The sequence below is a fragment of the Pinus tabuliformis genome, chromosome 2_1, assembly GCF_031772625.1.
Source record: "Pinus tabuliformis cultivar Carrire ecotype Pingquan chromosome 2_1, CPIR1, whole genome shotgun sequence".
In the NCBI taxonomy this organism is placed as follows: Eukaryota; Viridiplantae; Streptophyta; class Pinopsida; order Pinales; family Pinaceae; genus Pinus; species Pinus tabuliformis.
In genome coordinates, this window is record NC_142299.1 from 859,367,714 (window position 1) to 859,391,494 (window position 23,781).

Sequence of the window (23,781 nt, forward strand, 5' to 3'; positions counted from 1 at the left end):
GACAAAACCCAGAAAAACCCTGAAGGGAATTTCTCTCGTTTTGACTTTGGATTTCGACTTCCTTAGAGCCTCTTCCCAACTGCTGCTGCAAAATTCACCCCTAGAACGTTATGTTCACCGGTACTGACTAACTCCTTGATCCTCGGATAACCCTTGGCCCGGATGATTCCTCTCCCAAGCACCACGAGTTTGCTACCAGAGGCCTCTGCACAATCCCTTTTCCCAAAAATTCGTACCACTGTAACCCCTGACTGGTTGGCTACAAAACTCAGCGAAAATATCGTCACCCAACAACCTTCCCAGCGCCTGAAACTCCCAACAAGCTATGGATCCCCTGGCTGGTTCAATCCCCTGCTGCGTGTTTCTGGCTACCCAGAAAATATGTAGTCTCCTCCTCTGCGTGGTTGGATGAAGTGTATGTCAATGCTAGAACCCCTGAAATATCTATGGAACAGCCTCCCTAGGGCGGGCACAGATAGTCCCCCGAAGTAGAGGTTGAATCTCCCCTACGGAAGATTCATGGCTAAACAGTCGATAGACTCGCTAAGCAGCAGAGCGTACAAAGGTAAGTTTATTTGTAAAATGATCAAGATGCTACAAAATGAGAGCTCCTTCCTCTTTTATCACCTTGGGACCCCTTAGCCTCATGTGGCCCCTCCTTCCACTAATTTGATTCCCTCCAACTCATGCAATGGCCAAGTTTGAATTATTCATGTGGGTGGCCCCCACATTCCACTAGCTGCCAGAAATAAAGTCGAATTGCCTATAGTTCCTAAGTTCTGCGTGTGGGGTCCTCCTCCTAAGCCAAAAATGATGCCAAAATTGTGTAGTTGCACCCCGTGACTAATACATTTGAGAAGGGACATGACAGTCCTCCCCTCCCAAATGTTGTTTGCCCTCAAGCAACCTCAAAGCTGGGTGCTCCAGTATGTGCTCACCCTCCCAGGTGGCATCCTCATCCGGCAAGTTCTTCCAACGTACCAAGAACTCCCTGATGGTCCTGCTCCTCAGTCTCCTCTCCCTGCTCTCCAAAATGGCCTCTGGTTCCAACACCAAATGGCCCTCATCATCCAACGGGGGTAGATCAGCTACTGCGGTCACCTGTTGTCCCAGCACCTTCTTCAGGCATGAGACATGAAATACGTTATGGATTCTACTCCCCGGAGGCAGCTCTAGCTCATAAGCCACCTCCCCAACCCGCCTAGTCACCCGGTAGGGCCCATAGAAGCGTGGTTGTAGCTTCTCGGCCCCCTTTTGATTTCAGCGTAGACTGTCTGTAAGGCTGCAATCGGAGGTATACTAAGTCCCCCTCCTCAAAGTGCCTCTCTATCCTATGCCGATCTGCATACAGTTTTTGCTGATTTTGGGTTGTCGCTAAATTATCCTTGAGAGCTTTGAGGATATCTTGGCTCTCTTGGACCCAGTCTTTGGCCTTTGGGGCCCCGCCATCTTCGAAAATAATATCAGCAAAAGTTAGTGCATCATATCCATAGAGGGCACGGAAAGGAGTCATATCGATAGACATGTGGTGCGTGGTGTTGTAGCAGAACTCGTCCAAGTGCAACCACTGATCCACGTCCTCTGCTGGCCTATCACATAATTCCTCAAGTACGCCTCCAACCACTGGTTGACCCTCTCCATCCAGTCGTCCGTCTAAGGGTGATAACTGGTGCTAGGAGTGAGCTCCGTCCCAACCAACCTAAAGAGCTCCTACCAAAAGCCACCCATAAATCTGTTGTCTCTATCGCTCACAATGTTCTTGGGGAGCCCATGTAGCCTGAAAACCTCCCAGAAGAACAACTTGGCAACTTGTGCAGCCGTGTATCTAGTGGGGATGGCGAAGAAGTGGGCAAATTTGGTCAACCTGTCGACCACTACATATATGCAATCCTTCCCCTGTACCGTGGGGAGCCCAGTGATGAAATCCATTGAAATACTTTCCCATTTCCCCTCCGGAATGGGAAGTGGTTGTAGTAGCCCTGCAGGGTGAGTCAACTCCCCCTTGTTCCGCTGGAAGGCCTCACACTCCCTTACATGTTGCAGCACGTCCTCCTTGAGGCCTTTCCACGTGAACCTCTCCCAAACAGCCATGTAAGTCTTCCAGAACCCCTGGTGTCCGGACAATGGTGAATCGTGAGCTGCCTGGAGTACCCTCTCCCTCAACTGCAAGTTGGGCACCAAGTAAATGTGCCCCTTGTAATAGATGACCTCATCCATCACACGATAACGCTCATCTGCATGTGTCCCCTCCAGCACCTCGCAGGCCCTCCTATCCTTGGAGTACTCTACCAATAGCTGAGCCTTCCAATCCTAGCAGATGCTCATGAGAGATAACCCAGCTGGTCTCCTGGATAGAGCATCGGCCACCACATTGTGCTTGCCCCGCACATACTCAATGTCAAAATCGTAGGCCTGCACCTTCATGACCCATCTTTGCTACCTGTCATTGAGGCCCCGCTGCCCCATGAAATGTCGAAGGCTGTTGTGATCAGTCTTCACTCGGAATCGGTTGCCCACCAAATACTGGCGGAACTTGGCCAATGCATGCATAATGGCCAGCATCTCCTTGTCATATATGGAATATGATAGCTCATGCGGTAGGAGCTTCCAACTCTCGAAAGCTATGGGATGCCCCTCCTGTGACAATACGGCTCCAACTCCTACCCCTGATGCATCACACTCCACCGTGAATGGTTGGGAAAAGTCCGGGAGTGCCAGAACAGGGCAACTGCTCATCACCTCCTTGAGGCGATCGAAGGCGGCCTGTGCTCCATCAGTCCATGCGAAGGCCCCTTTCTTGGTCAAGTCGGTCAAGGGTGCTGCCAGCTGTGAGAACCCTTTGACAAACTTCCTGTAGTAAGTGCAAATACCCAAGAAGCCTCTCAGCGTAGTCACATCTCGGGGTACTGGCCAATCCCAAATGGCCCGAATCTTCTCCTCGTGAACCTTCACCCCATTTGCTCCAATGATATGCTCGAGATAAAGCATCTCCATCAATCCAAACTCACACTTGGAGAGCTTAGCATAAAACTGTTGCTCCTCCAAAATGCGCAGTACCTCCTCCAAGTGTTGGAGGTGCTCCTCCCATGTCCGGCTATAGATCAAGATGTCATCGAAGAACACTAGCACAAACCTCCTCAGTTGTCCCCGAAAGATATGGTTCATGCAAGACTGGAATGTGGTGGGAGCATTGGTCAGTCCAAATGGCATGACCAGAAACTCAAAGTGCCCATAGTGGCACCGGAACGCTGTCTTCGAGATGTCCTGATCCCGAACTCTGATCTGGTGGTACCCTGAACGCAAATCAATCTTAGAGAAGTACTTGGCTCCTCTAAGCTCATCCATCAGCTCATCAATGCGGGGAATGGGGTACCGGTTCTTAAGGGTCTTTCGGTTAAGGGCTCGGTAGTCGATACACATCCGGAGGGTCCCATCCTTCTTCTTCACCAGCACTACGGAAGAAGCGAAAGGACTGGAACTAGGCCTGATATGGCCCAACGCAAGCAGCTCTTGAATGGCCTTCTCTATCTTGTCCTTATAGGCTTTGGGGTACCTGTAAGGAGTAGTGATGATTGCCTGTATACCCAGCTCTAGTTCAATGGTTTGCTCAAACCCTCTATCTGGTGGTTGCCCTGCTGGAATGTCTCCGAACATTATTGCATACCTGTCCAGTAAAGCCTGTATGTTTGCTAGTGGTGGTTGTGCTTGTCCCCAAACCTCTGAGATCCTCAACTCAACTGCCCATGCAATGTCCCCATGCCGAAGATCTGCCTCCATCCTATGGGCCGAAACTATCTAAGGCGGATAAGACAACATGCCTCTCAAGACCACCAGTTTGCCATCTAGCCCCATGAATTCCATCTCGGGTTTCCTCCAATCTGTCGTGACTCGCCCAAGGGAATACAGCCACTGGACACCCATCACCACGTTGGTGTCTGGCACATCGACCTCAAAGAAGTCGTCCGTCATCGAGTAGTTTCCCATAACTACTGTCAAGGAGGGCACGTATCTGGTACATTGAATGGTACGGTCACCTGGTACTAGCACAGAGAACCCCTCAAACGTTGTTGTGGTGAGGCTCCTCCTCTAGACCAGCTATGCATCTATGAAGTTGTGGGTAGCCCCACTGTCCACCATGTTGAAATTTCTAAATCTAACCCGTTAGAAATTCTTCCTGCACTATCTGGTTTATTTCACCTACTTGTTTAAATTTTTAACAAGTTATTTAACCATATAAATACTGAAAATAAACACAAATGCAGTCTCAAGTTTCAACCATCTACAGACCATCAACTGAAAGAAAAAGACAAACACACATGAGACACCGCTATTTTTGGACAATCGTGCCCAGAAAAACCCAACTTGGGAAAATCGGTGCAGCAGTTCTGAGGGTTTTATTATTAAGCAGCTCTTCTTGAGTACAAATGGGTGCTAAATTGGCTCACCCTACAGAGAAATCAATCTGGCAGTAATACCTCTCTTCGGAAGCAGATATTTGGCAAGTTTGCTCCACGTAAATCTCTCTTACGCCTCTCTGAGGCTCTGCGTCAGCCCTCGTCAGCCCTCCTAGCCTCTGTGTCAGCGTTCTGATGCTTTGCACTGGCTCTTTGGCCCTCTTCCTCACCCACGCAGGCCCTGGTAGCCTTTGCGCAATCCCTTTGGCCCTTTGCGTGGCTCCTGCTGGCTCTGCGCAGCCTTCTCTGCCTCAGCACTGATCCTTCGCACTATCTCTACCTCTCTGCTATGCACTCATTGCCCCTCGCTGCAACTCTGATCACTAGTTCGATTTCCCTTAGCAAACCCCGCTCCAGAAAATCGAACTGACTGATCAACTTGGTGTGTCTCCAACCGACCCTCAAGCCTCCTCTTATACTTTTTTTGTTGAGTCTTCAACGACCGATATTAAATCTATAATCAATGGCTAAGATTAGATTTGGCTTGATCTATGTCATTTGGAACCTTCTCACCCAGTTTTATATTAATACCCATTAATATTTTAATTTTCCTAAGTTTAGACTTAGGAACTCCATTAAAAATATTAATTATTTTAATATCTCTTTAACCAGGTGGAATTTCTCCAAACCATTTCTGGGTCTTGGAGATCTCATGTGCTTTAGGCTCTCCGCCAATTTTCATGGCTAGAGCACATTCGATGCTACCCCAAATCAACACTCCCTCTTAGCGAGAAATGTGCTCTAGTAATGCTCCACAACTGAACATCACCCTGATCATCTGGTACCTATACCTATGCTGATGTTTGGCCTGCTGCCCAACATCCTCTGCACTGTTGCCTCCTGTACTGTTACCCATGGCTCTGCCACTGCCATTGCTACATCTATATTGCAGCTCCCTCTACATCTGTGTTGTTGCTGGTCCTTTCTCCCAACACTACATCTGCACTGCAACCCTCTCTCATCATGTTGCATCGTGCTGCCTATAGCACTACCACTGCTACTGTTGCACTGCAACTCAGTTACTGAGACGTTGGTAACTAATCTACCTAACTATTGACATCCTTGTCAGGCTAGAAACCCTCCTGATGTTGAAGCTCTCTCTGTTGCTATCCTGTGCTCCCTCTATGTTGTTGCAATAACTTTGTGCCTCTCGCACTGCTGCAAACACCTTTGTGCCTTCCTGCACTACTGCAACTTGCTTTGTGCCTCTCACACCGCTGCAACCTTCTCTACGTTGCTACAGATCCATGCACTCTAGCACTGTTCTACCGCTGTATCTACATCTTGCTTCTACCGACATCCGTCATCCTGCTACTGTCACTCGGAGCTCTCATAGCCGGATATGATCCAAGAGTTTGGGTACCTCAAGGATCCTGCCCCTCATCTCCTGTAGTCCTCCTGACTGTAGCTCGATGTCACCCCACCTCTTCTCTAAAGGTGCATGAGCACTCATGGCACAGTCGTCATCAGTCTCCACTTCCTTCTCCGCCTTAGCTGACGTTGCCTTGGAGTCAAAAACCTCTCCCTTATTCTTCTTCTTGGGACACTGGGTTGCATAATGACCCAACTCCCCACAATGGAAGCACTTTATCTTAGAGATGTCCTTCTTCTTCCTCTTCCCCTGTTGTCCCATAGATGCCAGAGCCGCATCCTCTTCCTCCTTTTTCTTGATTCATCCTCCTTTGCTGCTACTTCCCGTCTTGGTCAGCCGTCTGATCTCTTCTTGGCGAAGAGTTGCCCACATCTCTTCCTAATATGAAAGATTCGCTCTGCCCAAAATGCTTTAGACGAATGTCTCCCACTCCTTGGAGACTGCATTCAAGGCAGTCCTCACCATGAACAACTGATCCAGCGTGGCCCCTATGGAAGTAAGTTGGTCCCGAATCTCCTACAACCTGCTGAGGAATAGATCTATTTGCTCCCCCTTCTGCATCTGACACGGCCGCAGTTGATTCTCAAGTAGCATCTTCCTCTGCAAGGAAGTGCCTTGATACACTGTCATCAAGGTATCACACATCTCCTTTGTTGTATTCTTCTCGGCAACATGCTGAACTACATGATCCTTGACCCCATCAAGGATTATGCACTTTGCCTTGGCCATTGCATCCTCATACCTTTCATTATGAGCTAGGTCGACTATGATAGCCACGATTCTCAAGGCGATGTCAATCCAAAATAGACAGGATCCTGGCCTTCCAGATGACAAAGTTGGATGCTCCGTCCAACCTGTCCTGATCCCTCAGTCCGTTCATTGCCATCTCCGCTCTTCTCTTCGACTCCCTCTGAGTCTCTACTTCCCTCTTGGAAGTTCTCTCTTAGACTCCCTCTGAGTCTCGATTTCCCTCCTGGAAATCCTCTCCTCGACTCCCTCTGAGTCTCGATTTCCCTCTGGAAATCCTCCTGCCAACTATCGAACCGCTCCTCTCCGATCCCTTTGCTCCTGCAATATTGATCTAGATTTCTTGGCTAGAAATCCGCCTAGGTAGCGATTCCCTCTACCTTGGTTCTATCTCATTAGGTATTGTTCTGCTTCGACAGCAACAACACCCCACCAACTTCACACTCCACAATCTGCTCATAGCACCCTAGGCCCCAGCAGCTGAAGAAACTGAGCCTCTTGGCTCTGCGCAATCCCGACAGTGGCTAAATCGCTCCTCTGGCCAACTGCGTCACTCCTGCTTGGCTGAGCAAGATGACGTGGCTCTTCGTGAACCTCTTCTGCCTCTCATTGCTTCTACGCTGACCCTTTCTCTAGCTCGAAATGATGACGCAGGCCCTCTACGTCACTCCTTCTCTGCTGCTTTCTGCTTAAGAACAACTTCTGTCTCTCGAGACAACTGTTTCTGTTGCAAATTCTCTGATTCAGCTGGTGCCTTTAGTTTTCCTGTGATCTGCAATGCTCTGATACCATGTTGAAATTTCTAAGTCTAACCTGTTAGAAATTCTTCCTACACTATTTGGTTTATTTCACCTACTTGTTTAATTTCTTAAGAAGTTATTTAACCATATAAATACTGAAAATAAACACAAACTCTCAACCATCTACAGATCATCAAATGAAAGAAATAGACAAACACACAAGGGACACCATTATTTTTGGACAATTGTCCCCGGAAAAACCCAACTTGGGAAAACGGTGCAGCAGTTCTAAGGGTTTTATTATTGAGCAGCACTTCTTGAGTACAACTAGGTGCCAAACTGGCTCACCCTACAAAGAAATCAATCTGGCAGTAATACCTCTCTTCGAAAGCAGATATTCGCCAAGTCTGCTCCATGAAAATCTCTTTGACGCCTCTCTGAGGCTCTGTGTCAGCCCTCCTGGCCTCTGCATCATCCTGGAACCCTCTACGTCAGCCTTCTAATGCTCTGCGCTGGCTCTCTGGCCCTCTGCGTCACCCATGCAGGCCCTGGTAGCCTCTGCGCAATCCGTCTAGCCCTCTGCGTGGCTCTTGCCGGCTCTGCGCAGCCTTCTCTGCCTCAGCGTTGATCCTTCGGCACTATCTCTGCCTCTCTGCTATGCACTCACTGCCCCTCCTTGCAACTCTGATCACTGATTTGATTTCTCTCAGCAAACCCCGCTCTAGAAAATCGAACTGACTGATCAACTTGGTGTGTCTCCAACTAACTCTCAAGCCTCCTCTTATACTTTTTCTGTTGAGTCTTCAATGGCCGAGATTAAATCTCTAATCAATGGCTAAGATTAGATTTGGCTTGATCCATATCATTTAGAACCATCTCACCCAGTTTTATATTAATACCCATTAATATTTTAATTTTCCTAAGTTTAGACTTAGGAACTCCATTAAAAATATTAATTATTTTAATATCTCTCTAACCGGGTGGAATTTTACCAAACCATTTCTAAGTCTTGGAGATCTCATGTGCTTTAGCCTCTCCACCAATTTTCATGGCTAGAGCACATCCAGTGCTACCCAAATCAACACACCAGCACCGACACCCTTTGTCCCTGTACCGTACCTCTGATCCTGAGTGTCAAAAACTTAGGAATCCCACATAAATAAGCAAGGACTCCTCCTGATGAGGCAAGAGATGCCCCTCCCTGTGGAGGTCGTGGTGGTGGCCCTCTGTCCGCCAGACTCTCTCCATCTGTCCCACCACAATCCTACTCCACCTCGTCCTCCTGGTCACTGTCAGAAAAGGCCTCAATATAACGTGCTCTACCTTTAGTGCACCTATGGCCAAGTGCTCAGGGCTCTCTGCATGTGAAGCATAGCTTCCTCCTTTGGAGGTCCTTTTGTGTCTCCTCATCTAGCTGCCCCCTCCCCTGTGTGGTCCTCGGTGGTGCGGGTCTAGTCTCATGCCCCTTCTGTAGAAAAGGGGTTCGTGCAGGAAATGGCGCTCTGGTCTTGGGGATGGCCCCCCGTAAATCTCTGGCACACACCACCACTTCCTGCAGCGTGGAGGGTATGTGTGACTTCACCAGCCCATGCAGAGGCTCAAGCAAGCCCTCAATGAAGATGTATACCCTCCTTGCCTCGGACAGATCAGGGACCATCACTGACATGCAGAAAATCTGAGAAGTACTGCTTTGGGTTGCTTGTTTGGCGCAGTTGTGTCAGTTCCCTGAAATATGCCTCTGGAATCTGGATCCCTCTGATCAAATCGCTCCACCACCCTCCGGGTGAAGTCCTCATAAGAAAATATCTAGGCATGCCCCAAAGTGGTCAAGCCGTGAAACCACCAGTCATGGGCTTCCCCCTCCAAGTGCAGCGCTGCCATCTTAATGGCTTCCTGCTCTGTCATCTGGTTGAGCTGAAAGTATGCGTCCATCTTTTCAACCCAAGACCTGGTTCTGCACTTGGCAGTGCCATCAAATGTAGGGAAATACAACCTGCCTATGGTTCTCTGCAACTCAAAGTTTTGGGTCCCTTGTCCTCCATACCCCTTGTTCCTCTCACTCTGCTTGAGCTTGCAGTAATCTCTGAAGGAGAGGGCTTCTTTGAAATCTTCGTCCATCACCTGCCACTCTCTAAAGTAATCCCCCATCTGGGGAGTGTCTTCCTCCCTTGCTGGTTCGATTTGTGCCATTGGCACGAAAGAGGGTAGTGTAGCCCTAGTTGGCACACTAACTGAAGGGCGTTGCACTGCTGGTGAGGGGTGATCGAAAGGCTGAGAAGCCCCAGAAGTTTCTCCACATAAAAACCCTCTAGGTGTGGCCCTGTCTCTGTTCTGTGATTTGATCTCCTCCAACATGTCTTTCTGCCCCTTGGCCAAGTCACTCAAGGCCCTCAAGAGGCTATCGAAAGCCATCTCCTCCCTGCTCTTGGGCTCTGCCATTTCCTCCTCTCCGGCCACTGCTTTCCCTCTTTCCTCTGTATCTAGTGTAATTTCTAACTCCCTTTCTCTGCTCCTGTACCTCTGCCTCCGGTAAGTGATGTTCTCCTGGTCTTCTCCTCTCATAGGAAACAAACCCCACAGCTGAGCCAAGAACTAGGCTCTGATACCATTGTAATGTTCCTAAGTAGGAATATGAGTGATATTTTAAACAAATAAACAGTGCAGCAGCATAAAATTAAAAACATGCATTATACATCCATAAAACACTGTAAATCTGGAACTGTTGAGCCATATATTATAAAATCTGAGAGCATAGGTACAATATAAATGAGATGGTGCACCTGGGCTTGTCTCAAGGACAAGTTGGACCAAACCCAGGTGATGGAATAGCTGAGCTGAAGGCTACCTAGTTGTTGCACCACTCTGCACTGCGTTGTTCCAGTAACACTGTTGTCTTGCTAAACTTCGGCCTGCTGGAATGTGCCCAAAAAATTATATCCTTTCAGCCTCGGACTCCTTGGACAAAACCCAAAAAAAAACCAGAAGGGAATTTCTCTAGTTTTGATCTTGGATTTTCGGCCTCCTTGGAGCCTCTCGCCAGCGGCTACTGCCAAATTCGACTTGTAGGAAACAACCTGCAAATCCCTCTGAAAACACCCCTAGAATGTTGGGTCCACCTGTGCTAACTGACTCCTTGCTCCCCAGTTGACTACTCTCTCAAGCACCACGAGTTTGTTGCCAAAGGCCTCTGCGCAATCCCTTTGCCCAAAAATTCGTACTACTATAACCCCTGACTAGCTGACTGCAAAACTCAGCGAAATTGTCCTCACCCAACAGCCTTCCCAACCCCGAAACTCCCAGCAAGATATGGACCCCCTGGCTGGCTCAATCCCCTCCTGCGTGTTTTTGGCTGCCCAGAAAATACGCAGTCTCTTCTGCGTGGCTGGATGAAGTGTATGTTAATGCTGGAACCCCTGAAATCTCTATGGAACAACCTCCCTAGGGCGGGCACAGATAGTCCCCCGAAGTAGAGGTTGAATCTCCCCTGCAGAAGATTCGTGGCTAAACAGCCGGTAGACTCGCTAAGCAGCAGAGCGTACAAAGGTAAGTTTGTTTGTAAAATGATCAAGATGCTGCAAAATGAGAGCTCCTTCCTCTTTTATCACCTTGGGCCCCCTTAGCCTCATGTGGGCCCCTCCTTCCACTAATTCGATTCCCTCCAACTCATGCAATGGCCAAGTTCGAATTATTCATGTGGGTGGCCCCCACATTCCACTAGCTGCCAGAAATAAAGTCGAATTGCCTATAGTTCCTAAGTTCTACGTGTGGGGTCCTCTTCCTAAGCCAAAAATGATGCCAAAATTGTGTAGCTGCACCCCCTGACTAATACATTTGAGAAAGGACATGACTGGGTTAATTAGGATGCAACCATTGTAGCTCGCTTTTTTCTAACACAGCAATACAATTTTGATGAGTATTGAGAAGGAACGGGATAGGATGATCCTGTTCCTGCCAGCAGTTATTCCATCTGTCTGGTTGGCTGAGACCCAACAGAAATAAGAGAGTATTGCATGTTCCAAGGTCCGAGCATAAGGACCTCCCTCAATCGATGTTGTAACAATTGCATAGACCATGCAATTTTTCGATTCGATCTACCAAGGCATGGACCAGCCCTTCTGATTTGGATTCTCACTAGGTGGATGATGAGGATGATCACTATACATATTCGACTCAAACCATCACCAGGGAAAAGGCTGAGGGGCTGGTTTGGTGGAACATCTGATTCATATCCCAATTACTGGATAACCTAGGTGATAAAACCTCCGGTATATATGTAATGTATAGGTTGTAATAGATCATTAAAAATAAAGCAATAATGTTTCTTTATCTCATTCTTTTTTACTTTGTCTAAACAGTGATTTATTTTAGTTAGTTTATTTCTTCCTGCCATTTATAGTCACCTTCATTTTTCCTATTGTAGTATGTGCAATAATTTACAGTACTCTTAAGAACGATCCTTCTAGAATGATAATAAAAGTATAAAAGCATATAATCATATCAAGGGCAATACGATACCTCAAGGCCATCAATAAGACAATGATGAATGAAACCAGACGTATAGTTGTAAAATGTGTATTGTGTTACTGAGCCTTCTGCAGAATGATCATAATTATGCTCTGTTGTGCCATAAAACACCTCACTGGATCCAATCTCTGCAGGAGTCACCCAAGACACAATAATTGCCTTACCCTCATAATCACCTTGAGTTATATGCACCTGTTAAGATACCATGCCATGGTTCCCAGATGGTTAGGTTTGTCAAGTAGAACGCTAAAATTCAAGAAACAAACACTCTAGAACCATTCTTTTGTACTAACACATGTACACTATTTGCTAAAACTCTGAATTTAGGGTAATGGTTGCACAAGAATTGAGTGTTATAAAGCAAAGAATTGTAGTAGAAGACCTCCATTCAACAATAGTAAACGATTATCGTTAGCCATTACTTAAGTACCACAGTTATATACAAGTAATAACAGCAGGAATGCATTACAAGGGTCATGTAATAATTACAAGGCATGCGTTAATTATGCACATATGTATGTGTCATTAGTGTGCATTTGTATCATGTGTGCTGTTTCATCTATATTGGGAACACATTGAGTCACGAATGTACATGACACATAATGCACATATGTACAATAATGACACGTGTGTGAATTAATTAACCGATGTACATGGACAAATACACTATTTAGTATTGACACATACGTGCGAGCTAATTACCCCCGTGTCAGTGATTTTTGTAGATTAGCAAGCTGATGATATTCAATACATAAAGTTTCTTATGTTTGACAACATTGACAACTAATCTGGCAGCCAACTTTCATTTCTTGGTTCACGCATTAAACCTCCAAGGCAATCTGAAGTATTTAGAATGGCTATGTTTGAGGTTGGCCCAAGCATTCTAGTAACACGCTAGTCATAGGTTCACACTTCATTGTAGATAGAAGCCAAAAATAAATAGAATTTGGAAATAATGAACTACAAACTTCGATAAAATTCAAATAATATCTATCACGTAAGTATTTCCGTTAGTTGAAAAAAAGATATGTATCCAAGATAAGAAAAATAAATCATCCTAAATACGTTCAACATTTGTAATAACACCCTTAACAATAGAATACAACAGTCCTATTTCCGAGGAAAAAAATAGAATACAACAGTCCTAACAATAGCATCAAGTCATACTTTCTGATATATTTGACATAATGAGACGATTGCTGAGAACCAACCTAAGTTCATAACTTGAAGTCTTTGATGACAACGCATAGGACTTTGCCCTCAGCTTAAAATTCTTATATCAATAAACACTTTGTCCGTATATTAACTAAATAACATTTTTTTTTAACTCTACGAGGAAGGACTTTTGAGTTACATTGACAAAGCTATTCCTCCAAAGTTAAGCACACTATACACTTGAATAAAAGAAATATTGTAAAAGATAAAATCATGGTGCACAAATATGACCCTTGTATTCATGCAATGCAGAGATATGTTAGCTCTCCAACATATACCTGTTCTGGAGCATTGTAACCATTAGGTATTGCAAATGCTGGATAATCAAGGGGCATATCAGTAGATGCCCACTGAGGGCGAACATAAGTGCTGGTGAGCCCAGCATTTATATCCCTCGAATGAGAAAGCAGCACCACAAATAAGGTCAAAAGCAATTGCAGAAGCCTTGTGAAATCTCTAGAGTATGACATGATTGGCTACCTGTAATATCCATCAAGTGTCAGATTTAGAATCAATGGGCACAAAAATAAATAAAATAATTTCATCATGCTGACAATGTTGATAGAAAGTATTTAGCAAAGATGTTAAAAAGACTTGCAACCGAAAAAGAAGTTAGAAATATTGGAGCCTTGAAAAGAAAATGTAGACATCAGCATGAAAGCTTATGGTGGTGTCTTGCATCTTGGCAACTGGATACGTTTACTAGCTGTCTTGCTTGTTTCCAAATGGGCCAGAATTCTAACATTGGAAAGGATTATGCCGATTTATTTACGGAGAAAACCCAGAGATAAAAACGTGACTTCCCTTGTTAACTTGGAACATTTTCCCCTTAGAAAAGTACCAAAGTGGAGTAGGATGGATGACATACAGTTTTATAGAGTAGCAATGGCAGCTAAATCAATGATTAGAACTCAAAGTGATAGTGCAACATGGCAGGTTTAATCCGATTTAGAATTCAAACAGCTAGACAAGAGAATGGAATGACGGCCCAACTAACATTGGCAAATGTGGTTTTTGATGCCACTGATATTTATTATTTGACTCAGGGCTCCTTGGGCCTCCTTGGTTTTGCAGAACATTGGAAGGCATGGCAAATACTCTCCAGTCATCTCTCTTGGAATTATCAAGGCCTGTGCAGAGGGTGGGACTTTAGAAGGTGTGGCATTTGGTGCTTCAAAAAGGGAATGTTCTCCAGGTTGGCAGTGAAGGAGTTGTGTAAATAGGACTTGATTCAGAGGCATGAAATGTGGGATGTAAATACTGAGTAGCCAGGGTTCATGGATATGGGGTCAAATAAAAGTGTGAGTATCAGGCACTAGGAGTGTGTATCACATATCTATCTTATGTGCCTAACCCAGTAGGTACATCAAGTGAGGCACGCAACAGAGGCAGCTGGCACGGGGAAATGGGCCCAAGAGCACCAGCATGAAGCTTAAAGCACTCAAACATTCAACCACTCAAGCTAGCCCACTGGGATCCCCCATTCTTTCCCAGAATATCTGGATGGAGAGTAGCTCAACCAACAACCACAGTAGCCAATGGAAGCCCAATAGGACTTAGACTCAAACCTTAGGCAGAATAAAACTGGAGAGCTCACAGTGAACAATGAATTCCACCTTGAAACAGTCTATTCAAACCAATTTTGTGAGTGTGTGTATTATTATATATAGTTTTTCATTATAATCACTTGTGAGCTCCTTGAAATTAATCGCTTGTGAGGTCTCTGAATTTAATCACTTAGGAGTTCTCCAAATATAATTGCTGGAGAGATTGTTCTCCAAATTTGATGGCATGAGCTTGGGAAGACTGAAAAGGGAAACCCCTCCGCACTTTGGCAGACTTGCAAGAAAAAATGATGGAGGGTTGCTGAATAAAAATCATGAATAATAAATGTGAAAATTCCCACACTCGAAGGAACCCCTACTGCAGCAAATCTGAATCTACTTCACCTACTTGAGTTTTTAACATACATTAACCAAGTCATTCTTCTGAATACTGAAGCAAATTACTTTTGCAACCTACACTAATTAAATATGTGATCTCATAAAACAGAAAACAGAGCAAGGAACAAGATACATAGGACACACTAGTCGCTGAAAAAACCCAATGCAGGAAAACCGGTGCCGCAATTCTGAGGGTTTATTATTATGCAAGAGAAATATCTGAATACAAATCTAGGATGCTCTCTGTAGCAATCCTTTAGAGAGAAAATACTGGCAGAAAATCTGAGTGAATTTTACCTCACTTCACCCGCCAGAATTTTAGCTGATCCAGCACAAGACTGGCTAACCCCGGCTATTTATGCGTTGGTTCTGCGTCAACCCTACATCACCTTCTTTGCCCTCTGCGTCAGCTCTCCCGACTATTCCAACACTTCTCGACAGTTCCGGTTGTTCTGGATTTTGCGTGACAAGCAGCGTTTTTGCTCTGCACTGGCCCTTTTCGCTCTGCGTCAAGACTGCGTGGGCCCAAACTGGCCCAACATCAGCTCTCCCAGCGACTGCACTGCCTCTCTGCAAGCTCTCTCCGCCTCTTTGTCAGTGTTCTCCATAAAGTCCTTCCGGATTCTCATTGGCCCTCAACTGCAAGATCTCCCAATCAATTTTCCTCTTGAGATCTTCTCACCTCAAAATTCGATTTCCTCAATCTCTCTGTGTGTGTTTCCAAATGAACCCCAAGCCTCCATTTTATACTTTTCTTGTTTAGTCTTCAACGACCGAGATTAAGTCTCTGAACAATGGCTAAGATTAAAACATGACTTGATCTGCATTCTAGATCATTCTCATCCATATTTTGATTAATACCCATTAATATTTTAACTTCCCTAAGTTTAGACTTAGGAACTCCATTAAAAATATTAACTATTTTAATAAAATACAATCCGGATGGAATTTCCCCAAATGGTTTTTGGGTTCTTTAGAACTCATGTGCCTTAGCCTCTCCACCAATTTTCAAGGCTAGAGCACTTCCGATGCTACCAAAAACTAACAGTAAAAATAGTAAAATGACCCTTTCTTATAGAGCTATATGGCCTCTGATTCTAATTACCAAAAATTAGAATGGACAAACTTGAGTGCAATTAAATTCTGATTAAATTCAACTCTCAATTATGATTGTAAGGAAAAAAATCCTAAAGACCAAGCAAGTCGCAAAGAATGTGAAAAAAAACATTGAAATGTTGATTTCTGGTAGCATCGGATGTGCTCTATGTCTCAAATTTTGCAAGGAGGCTTGGGCACATGTATTCCAAAGAACCTAGAAAGCATTTTTGAAAATTCCAAACAGAAATAGTTTTATTAAAATAATTAATTATTTTTTAATAGGACCCTAAGTCTAAACTTAGGAAAATAAAATAATTAATGGGTATTAATCTAACTGTGGGTGACAAGGCGTAACTTCTAGAAGAAGACGAGGATCAAGCAGAAATAATCTTAGTCATTGATTAGCTTCTAATCTGGGTCGTTGAATGTCAACGAGGAGATTTTTTAAGGAAGCTTGAGGGTCATTTGGAAGACACACAGAGAGTTCAGAAGATCGAATTTCTGAAGCAGAGCAGCTGTCGAAAGAGAAATTCAACGTGAGCTTTTGCAGAGAAGGGCAGAGGGAGTTTCAGCTAGAGTATCTTCTCAGGAGCCAAGGATACTTAACAGAGAGGCAGAGAGACACAGAGGAGGCAGCGCAGAAGGTAGAGAGGGTGACATAGAGCCAGGAAGGGTTCACGCAGGCCCCAGGCAGAGAGACACAGAGGAGGTAGCACAGAAGGTAGAGAGGGTGACATAGAGCCAGGAAGGGCTCACGCAGGCCCCACGCAGAGCAGCACAGTAGCTTCTTGCGCGGAGGTCCGAATTTGCTAAGGAAGCTGACGTTTCTGAGCCAGGAGGGCTGGAAAAGGCTTTTGAGGGAAAATCAATTCCCAGTTGAGCTGACGCAAGGACTTAGAGGCTGACACGAGGCCCACGCAGGGTCAGCTCAGAAGTAGGCGAGGAACTCGCAGTTTAGCTGTCAGATCAATCAGGACTTGCAGTGTAAAGCGAGGTAATCTCACTAGTTTCTTTTGCTAAGTGATTTTCTCTGTAACTGGATTGTCGGGAGGGCATCCAGTAGTGTATTCAGAAATACTTCAGCTTAATAATAAAAACCCTCAAATCTACTGCACCGGTTTTCCCGCATTGGGTTTTTCCGAGGACGTTTGTCCAAAAACAATTGTCACTTACGTGCATCTTTCTCTATTGTTCAGTTTCTTGTTTCGGCATATTATTTAATTGGTGTAGGCTGCAGCATATGTATTTCGATGTTTGTCGTAGGAAACTGTAAATAACTTGTTCATGTAAATCTAATAAGTAGAAGATATATCATCAGTGTTGCAATAGGAATTCCCAGGTTTAAGGAATTTTCACATGGTATCAGAGCGAGTGCAGGTGAAGCAAGAAGAACAGTGCCAGATAACCTAGCGCTGAGCAGAAAAGGAGGTCGAAAAAGTTGCAGGAGGCAACAGTTCGAATCCCTAGAGGGGTTTGTGCAGTCCTATCCAGAGGGCTAAATTTCAAGGCAGTCTCTCTCTGAGTGAGTTGATAAAGAGAAGGGCTTCCAAATCGAAATTTTGTCGTGGCAAAGGGAGCAGCGTCGAAGCCTCAGCGTGAGGAAGAGTTGGTGGGACGCAGTTTTTCTGCAAGCCGTTTTGTTGGGGAGAAAGACATCAAAAGAGAAGAGAAGCACTGTGAGGGAATTTTTCCTCAGAAGACTTCCCGCCAAGAAGTTTGTTTTCCTATTGGCTGAGCAACAACTATAGGAATTTACAGGGTAAGTTCCTCAGACAGAACACCAAAGGACATCGCTCACAAACAGATCACAAATCAATACACTAGTATTCTTGACGTGGTTAAAACCCTCAAAGAGGGAAACAGTCCACGGCTTGAGCCAACGCGGCCACTTCAGGCAATTTATTAATAAAAGAATGAAAATTTACATAAGCTTCTCTCATGAACGGTTACCCTACAAATGACCCTCCATGCTCTTTAAATAGAGGTCATGGACCAATCAGGTGTTAAGCCACGGATCAAGTGTCGGTAATCTCGAGGAGAGAATGAACCGTCGGATCACTTCATGTCTAGAACATAGCATGACCGTCGGATTGTAAGTTACAAAAGTACATAGTAAAGAAACACACTTTACCTAACTCTATACTAGACCAAGTTATACTTAACTATTTCCTATGTGTCGGAATATCCTAGAATCCCCCCTTAAGAACAACTTGGGATAGGATTGAAGGATGTACAAATATGACACAATAGGAGAAGGAAGGAGGCATTAGAGCCTATCCCCCCTTAGTGACAACTTCCTGAACTCCAACCATAAATCGAACTTTAGTAAACTTCGCCTCCGCGAGAGCCTTTGTAAAGATGTCTGCAACTTGATCATTTGTTGAACAATATTGCACTTCAAGAACATGGTTATGAATGAGCTTTCTCATGAAGTGCATGTGTAGTTCAATGTGTTTGCTGCGCTGATGTTGGACTGGATCTTTGCATAGTTGAATGGCACTTTCATTATCACACCAAAGTGTAGTCGAATGTTGCTGCTGAAAGCCAAACTCTGACAGGATCTGACGAAGCCACAGGGCTTCCTTACTAGCTTCTACGGCACCACGATACTCTGCTTCTGCTGAAGAAAGGGAAATGGCACTTTGTTTCTTGCAAACCCATGTAATAGGTCCTGAACCAAGAGTTGAACACATGACCTGCAATAGACTTCCGATCATCAGGGTCACCAGCCCAATCAGAATCAGTGAAACCAACCAATAGAGGAGATGCTTCTACACTGTAATGAATCCCAAACTGAACTGTACCTCGAACATAACAAAGCAGTGTTGAAAATATCGGTATCGGCAAAATATCGGCGAGGGTCTAGAAAACATCTTATCGGCAATATCAGAGAATATCGGCAAGCATAAAAAATGCATAATATATTCAGTTTTTTCAGATTTTTAAACCGATAAAGCAATAACAACATGAACTAAACACATTGGCACATAAGTATGAAGAATGCACTGAAATATATGATGTCAAATAGAAATTATACATCAAACTTCAAAGGCGATACCAAATCTTGTTGATCCTTGATAATTGTCCAATCAAGGACTTAAACAAAATAACATCACATATCCTGTTGATCCCTGAAAATTGTCCACTCAAGGACTCAAACAAAATAACATCACATATATAAAAGTATCTCATCATCATGAATTAGAAACTTATATGTAGCAAAACAAATAAACCTAGCAACTAGCCATCTGAGACCAGTGCCCTCTCCCTAACAGCTATCTTTCTGTCTTGTTCAACAATTGCTTCAAGAGCTTTTTGTATAACCTCCACACTAGCAGCCATACAAGGCATTACATCTGCATCATGTGCAGGGAGTCTAGCCAGATGGTATTTCAATCACGTAAACCCTCCTGACATCTTGGTTCCACACAATTTGCATGATATATATGCCCGATTTGCCCCACCAACAAGCTCCCCATACTCGCAAAATGGGTCCAAGGCTTTTGGCATATTTGACATTTGTAGTGAACTAATTCAAACCTAGGGCACAAAAGAAACAAAAAATTGGCATTAAACCCCCCAACATAAAAAAATAAGTAATAACCACCTCATTTTAAAAAAATTACTACATTATTTGCATTTTGCAATGTGAATGAAAAATGGCAATAAGAGGGTGCATAAGAAAGTTGAAAAAAAAATGAAGCTTGTTGTCCAAATATGGAGAAAACCCTTGCATTGGCTCATGGGCATGAAAATCATAGCAAATGGAAAAAAAGCAAAGAAACAAAATGTTGGTAGGCAAAGAGGCAAGCAAGCATAACCCTAAATCTATGAAAAAATCATTAACATAGGGGTTTTTAAGAACATACCTGTTAATGGAAGAAATGGAGTTTGACTCACTGTTCTTCAATCTTTTGATGATTTGATCCACAAAAAAATCTTAGTTGGTGGTGATAATCGTTGTTTAATCCTCAATCCCTCCTTGACAACCACCACAAAACTCTTCCCCTTCCTTCTCCAACACTCAGAAATAGAAATGAAGAAAAAGAATATGATTTTCCCTTTTTGTAGTCGCGGAATAACCTGCCTGATGATATTTTCTATCGTCTCGTGATATTTTGCTGAGATATCGGCGATATCTCGGAAATATCGCGATATTTTCGGGAGCCAAAATATAGCAATATTTTCTCGGCGATATTTCGGCTCACCGAAAATATCGCGATATTTTTTCCTATCGGCGATATCTTGCCGATATTATCATCACTATAACGAAGTATTCTTTTAGCTGATTTCCAATGACTTTCATGTGGGTTTTGCATAAACCGAGCAATAAGGCCAACAGCAAAGGAAAGGTCAGGACGAGTATGGGTCAGATACAAAAGTTTTCCTACAAGTTGACGGTATAAGGTAGCATCAACTTCAGGGGAAGTACAAGTGACTGAAAATTTGGCTCCAGACTGAAAGGGAGAAGGGGTTGGCTTACAGTCTTCCATGTGAAAATGGCATAGAAGATTACAGGCATACTTGGACTGGGAAAGGGAAATACCTTCCTTGGATTGCAAGACTTGAAGACCAAGAAAATAATGCAAGTGTCCTAACTCTGTCATTTCGAACTTATTTTTAAGGTTGGACTTCACATGGTTTATAAGGTTGGGATCACTACCAGTAAGGATAAGATCATCAACGTAAAGAACAAGAATCATAAGAGACTTGCCCACTTTCTTGGTGTAGACTGTATTGTCAGAATGACACCTAGAAAAGCCAGTTTCTAAAAGAAAGCTATACATTTTGGCATATCAAGCCGGAGGGGCTTGCTTAAGACCATAAAGGGATTTCTTAAGCCGACATACAAGGTTGGATTTGTCTGTATAAAGCCAGTAGGTTGTTCCATATAGATTTCTTCATGTAAGTCCCCATGCAAGAAGGCAGATTTAACATCCATCTGATGGATTTCCCATTTGAAAGAGGCAGCAAGGGAAAGAACAAGGGAGATAGAGTTCATTTTGCCATCAGGGGAGAAGGTTTTAGCATAGTCAATGCCTTCAACTTGTGAAAAACCCTTAGCAACAAGATGAGCTTTATGTTTATCAACTTTTCCATCTGGTCCATACTTGGTTCTATAAACCCATTTGCATCTAACAAGTTTACGTCCCTTTGGAAGAGGAACAAGATCCCATGTATCATTCGCCAATAATGAACGATATTCTTCAGTCATAGTTGCATCCCAATCTGGATGGCCTGAAGCTTCTACAAAGGTGTCAGGATCATAATTTGTTGAAGCTTGATCCAGTAAAGAAGAGGCTCTATCAAACTGAGAACGTGTATGTCGTTGATCTGTGGGATCACCGACAAGAGCACCTGCTGCATCCCGAGTAGCACGAACCCATTTTCGAAACTGAGGAGCTGAAGGAGGATCCTGAGAAGGTGGGGGAGGATTGGCATCCTCACTATCATCATCTGAAGAAGAAATATTTTCAGAAGTAGAAGGGGTAGAGAGAGGTGGCACATTCGTCGAACTAGGCTCATAGGCCGATATATTTTCAGCAAACTTTAAATCTCTTCTAATGATAACATTTTTGGACTTAAGTGTAATAATTCTATATCCTTTGACATCTTCAGAATATCCAACAAAAATATATTTTTCACTCTTAGATTCTAAAGCTTTATGTTTCTCATCTGGAATATGGGCCCATGCTTCACTTCCAAAAACACGAAAGTGACTTACATCTAGTTTAATTGAGCTCCATGCTTCTTTTGGAGTGATATTCTTTAAAACCTTAGTAGGAGTGCGTTTTAATATGTAATTTGCACAGTTAATTGCTTCTACCCAAAAATTAAGACTAAGTCCTTTAGATTGAAGTATACAATTAGCCATTTCCTTTAAGGTGCGATTCTTCCTTTTAGCTACACCATTTTGTTGTGGAGTATATGGAACAGTATGTTGCATTTGAATTCCATTCTCAGTGCAAAAGTTGATGAGTTTGTTGTTAACATATTCTCCGTCATTATCAGATCTTAGCTTAAGAATTTGATGTCCAGATTGTTTTTCAACAAAGGCCAAGAACATGTTAAATACTTCACTCTTGAGTTTTAAGAAGTATACCCAAGTGCGTCTGGAGAAATCATCAATGAAATTTAAGAAATACTTGTAGCCAGAGAATGAAACAACTGGAAGTGGGCCATATAAATCACTATGCACAAGCTGTAAAGGGGCTGAGGCATGCCAAGAGGCATGTTTTTCAAAACTATCCCAATGATGTTTTCCTACACATCTAGAACAAACACCATCTCTGCAAGATACCATTGCAAGACCTTTCACCATATTTTTCTTTACATCGATTCTGAAAGGAGCGATAGTTTAAGTGACCAAATCGCTCATGCCAAAGTTTGCTCACTTCATCATTATGAGCAACAAATACAGAGGGAGGATTTGATGACCCAAATTTGTTAAACTTATACAACCTTGTAGAATCATCAACAATGCCAGTAGCTAAAATCTATCTAGGATCTCTTAGGTCCTTAATTACAACATCGTGAGGTCAAAATTCAACAATTTTACCTTCACCTGAATGAGTTATCTGATATACAGATAAAGGGTTGCAAGATAAGGTTGGAACACATAATACATCATTAAATTGACCATTGTCTAGATGAAAAGTTCCAGTCCCTACAACACTAAGAGATCTATCATCACCAACATATATATTTTTGGTGTTACAATCATTTAAAGAAGAAAACATGGCTTTGTTTTTTGCCATGTGATAAGAAGCTCCAGAATCAATGAGCCATTCATGAGAATGAGAAGAAGAAGATACATTTAGTGCATAACTAGACCGAGATGCTTGACAACCACATGCAGAAAGTGTTATTCATGAAGATGAAGTTGAAGTTGAAGAGTGCTCCAAATGGATGTTATGCTTCTTCATTGTTGCTTCCAAAGCTTCCATCTTCTTAAAGCATTTGGATTCTAAGTGGCCATCTCGATTACAAAAGTGGCAATGTCTAGCAATCTTCTTCCCTTTGTTTTTATTTGCCTTATCATTTTGTTGAAATGATTTTTCATTTTGAGACTGAAATTTCTTAGGACCCTTGTTTGGTTTAGGACCATTCTTTTTAGGATACTGCTTCTTAGGATTCTTTGAATTTGGTTGCTGCTGGGCGACTAAGGCTGTCTTAAAGGAGTTTCCAAAATTAAGAAGACCAAGATGTAAGAGTTTTTCTTGTTCTCTTATCAAGGAATCACAAAAGGCATCAAAAGATGGGGACTTGTAGTCTTGTCCTTGAGAAATAAATGTTTCTCTAGTAGAATGGAAGGTGGAAACAAACACAGAGTACGCTAGTCCCAACTTAGTAAGAATGTAATAGATAAGGCTACCATCTTCTTTCTTAATCTTAACACCTTCCAAGAGAAGTCTAAGGGTCTTGAAATTGGACAAAAAATCTTCAATGGAAGAAAAATTACTGGGGTCTAACGTAAGCAACTCATTTTCAAGTTGATGGGCCCTAATTTCATTTTTTATTCCAAAAACTTTAATGGGTTGTTTCACTGCTTCATTAAGCATATCAAGTTCTGCGATATGGAATCTAAGGTCTGGAGAAATAGACATCTCTATCAACCCACGTGCTTGATCTTGTTCATCTTGAGGTTTGGTTTCTTGGCCTGAGGCTATTCTGTAAAGACCTTTACT

At 43.5% G+C, this 23,781-nt stretch overlaps 1 protein-coding gene across 1 annotated transcript in view; it reads right to left on the bottom strand.

Annotated features, from left to right (window-relative positions):
• LOC149203392 (phosphoenolpyruvate phosphatase-like) overlaps positions 1-23,781 on the bottom strand; it is a 317,110-nt gene that overhangs the window by 239,476 nt on the left and 53,853 nt on the right. Inside the window, exons 2-3 of the mRNA XM_089401855.1 lie at positions 13,331-13,532; positions 11,829-12,029 (exon numbers count right to left, since the gene is read on the bottom strand). Coding sequence (XP_089257981.1) covers positions 11,829-12,029; positions 13,331-13,522 — 393 coding nt within the window. The 5' untranslated portion in view covers positions 13,523-13,532. The remainder of the gene's footprint in view (positions 1-11,828; positions 12,030-13,330; positions 13,533-23,781) is intronic.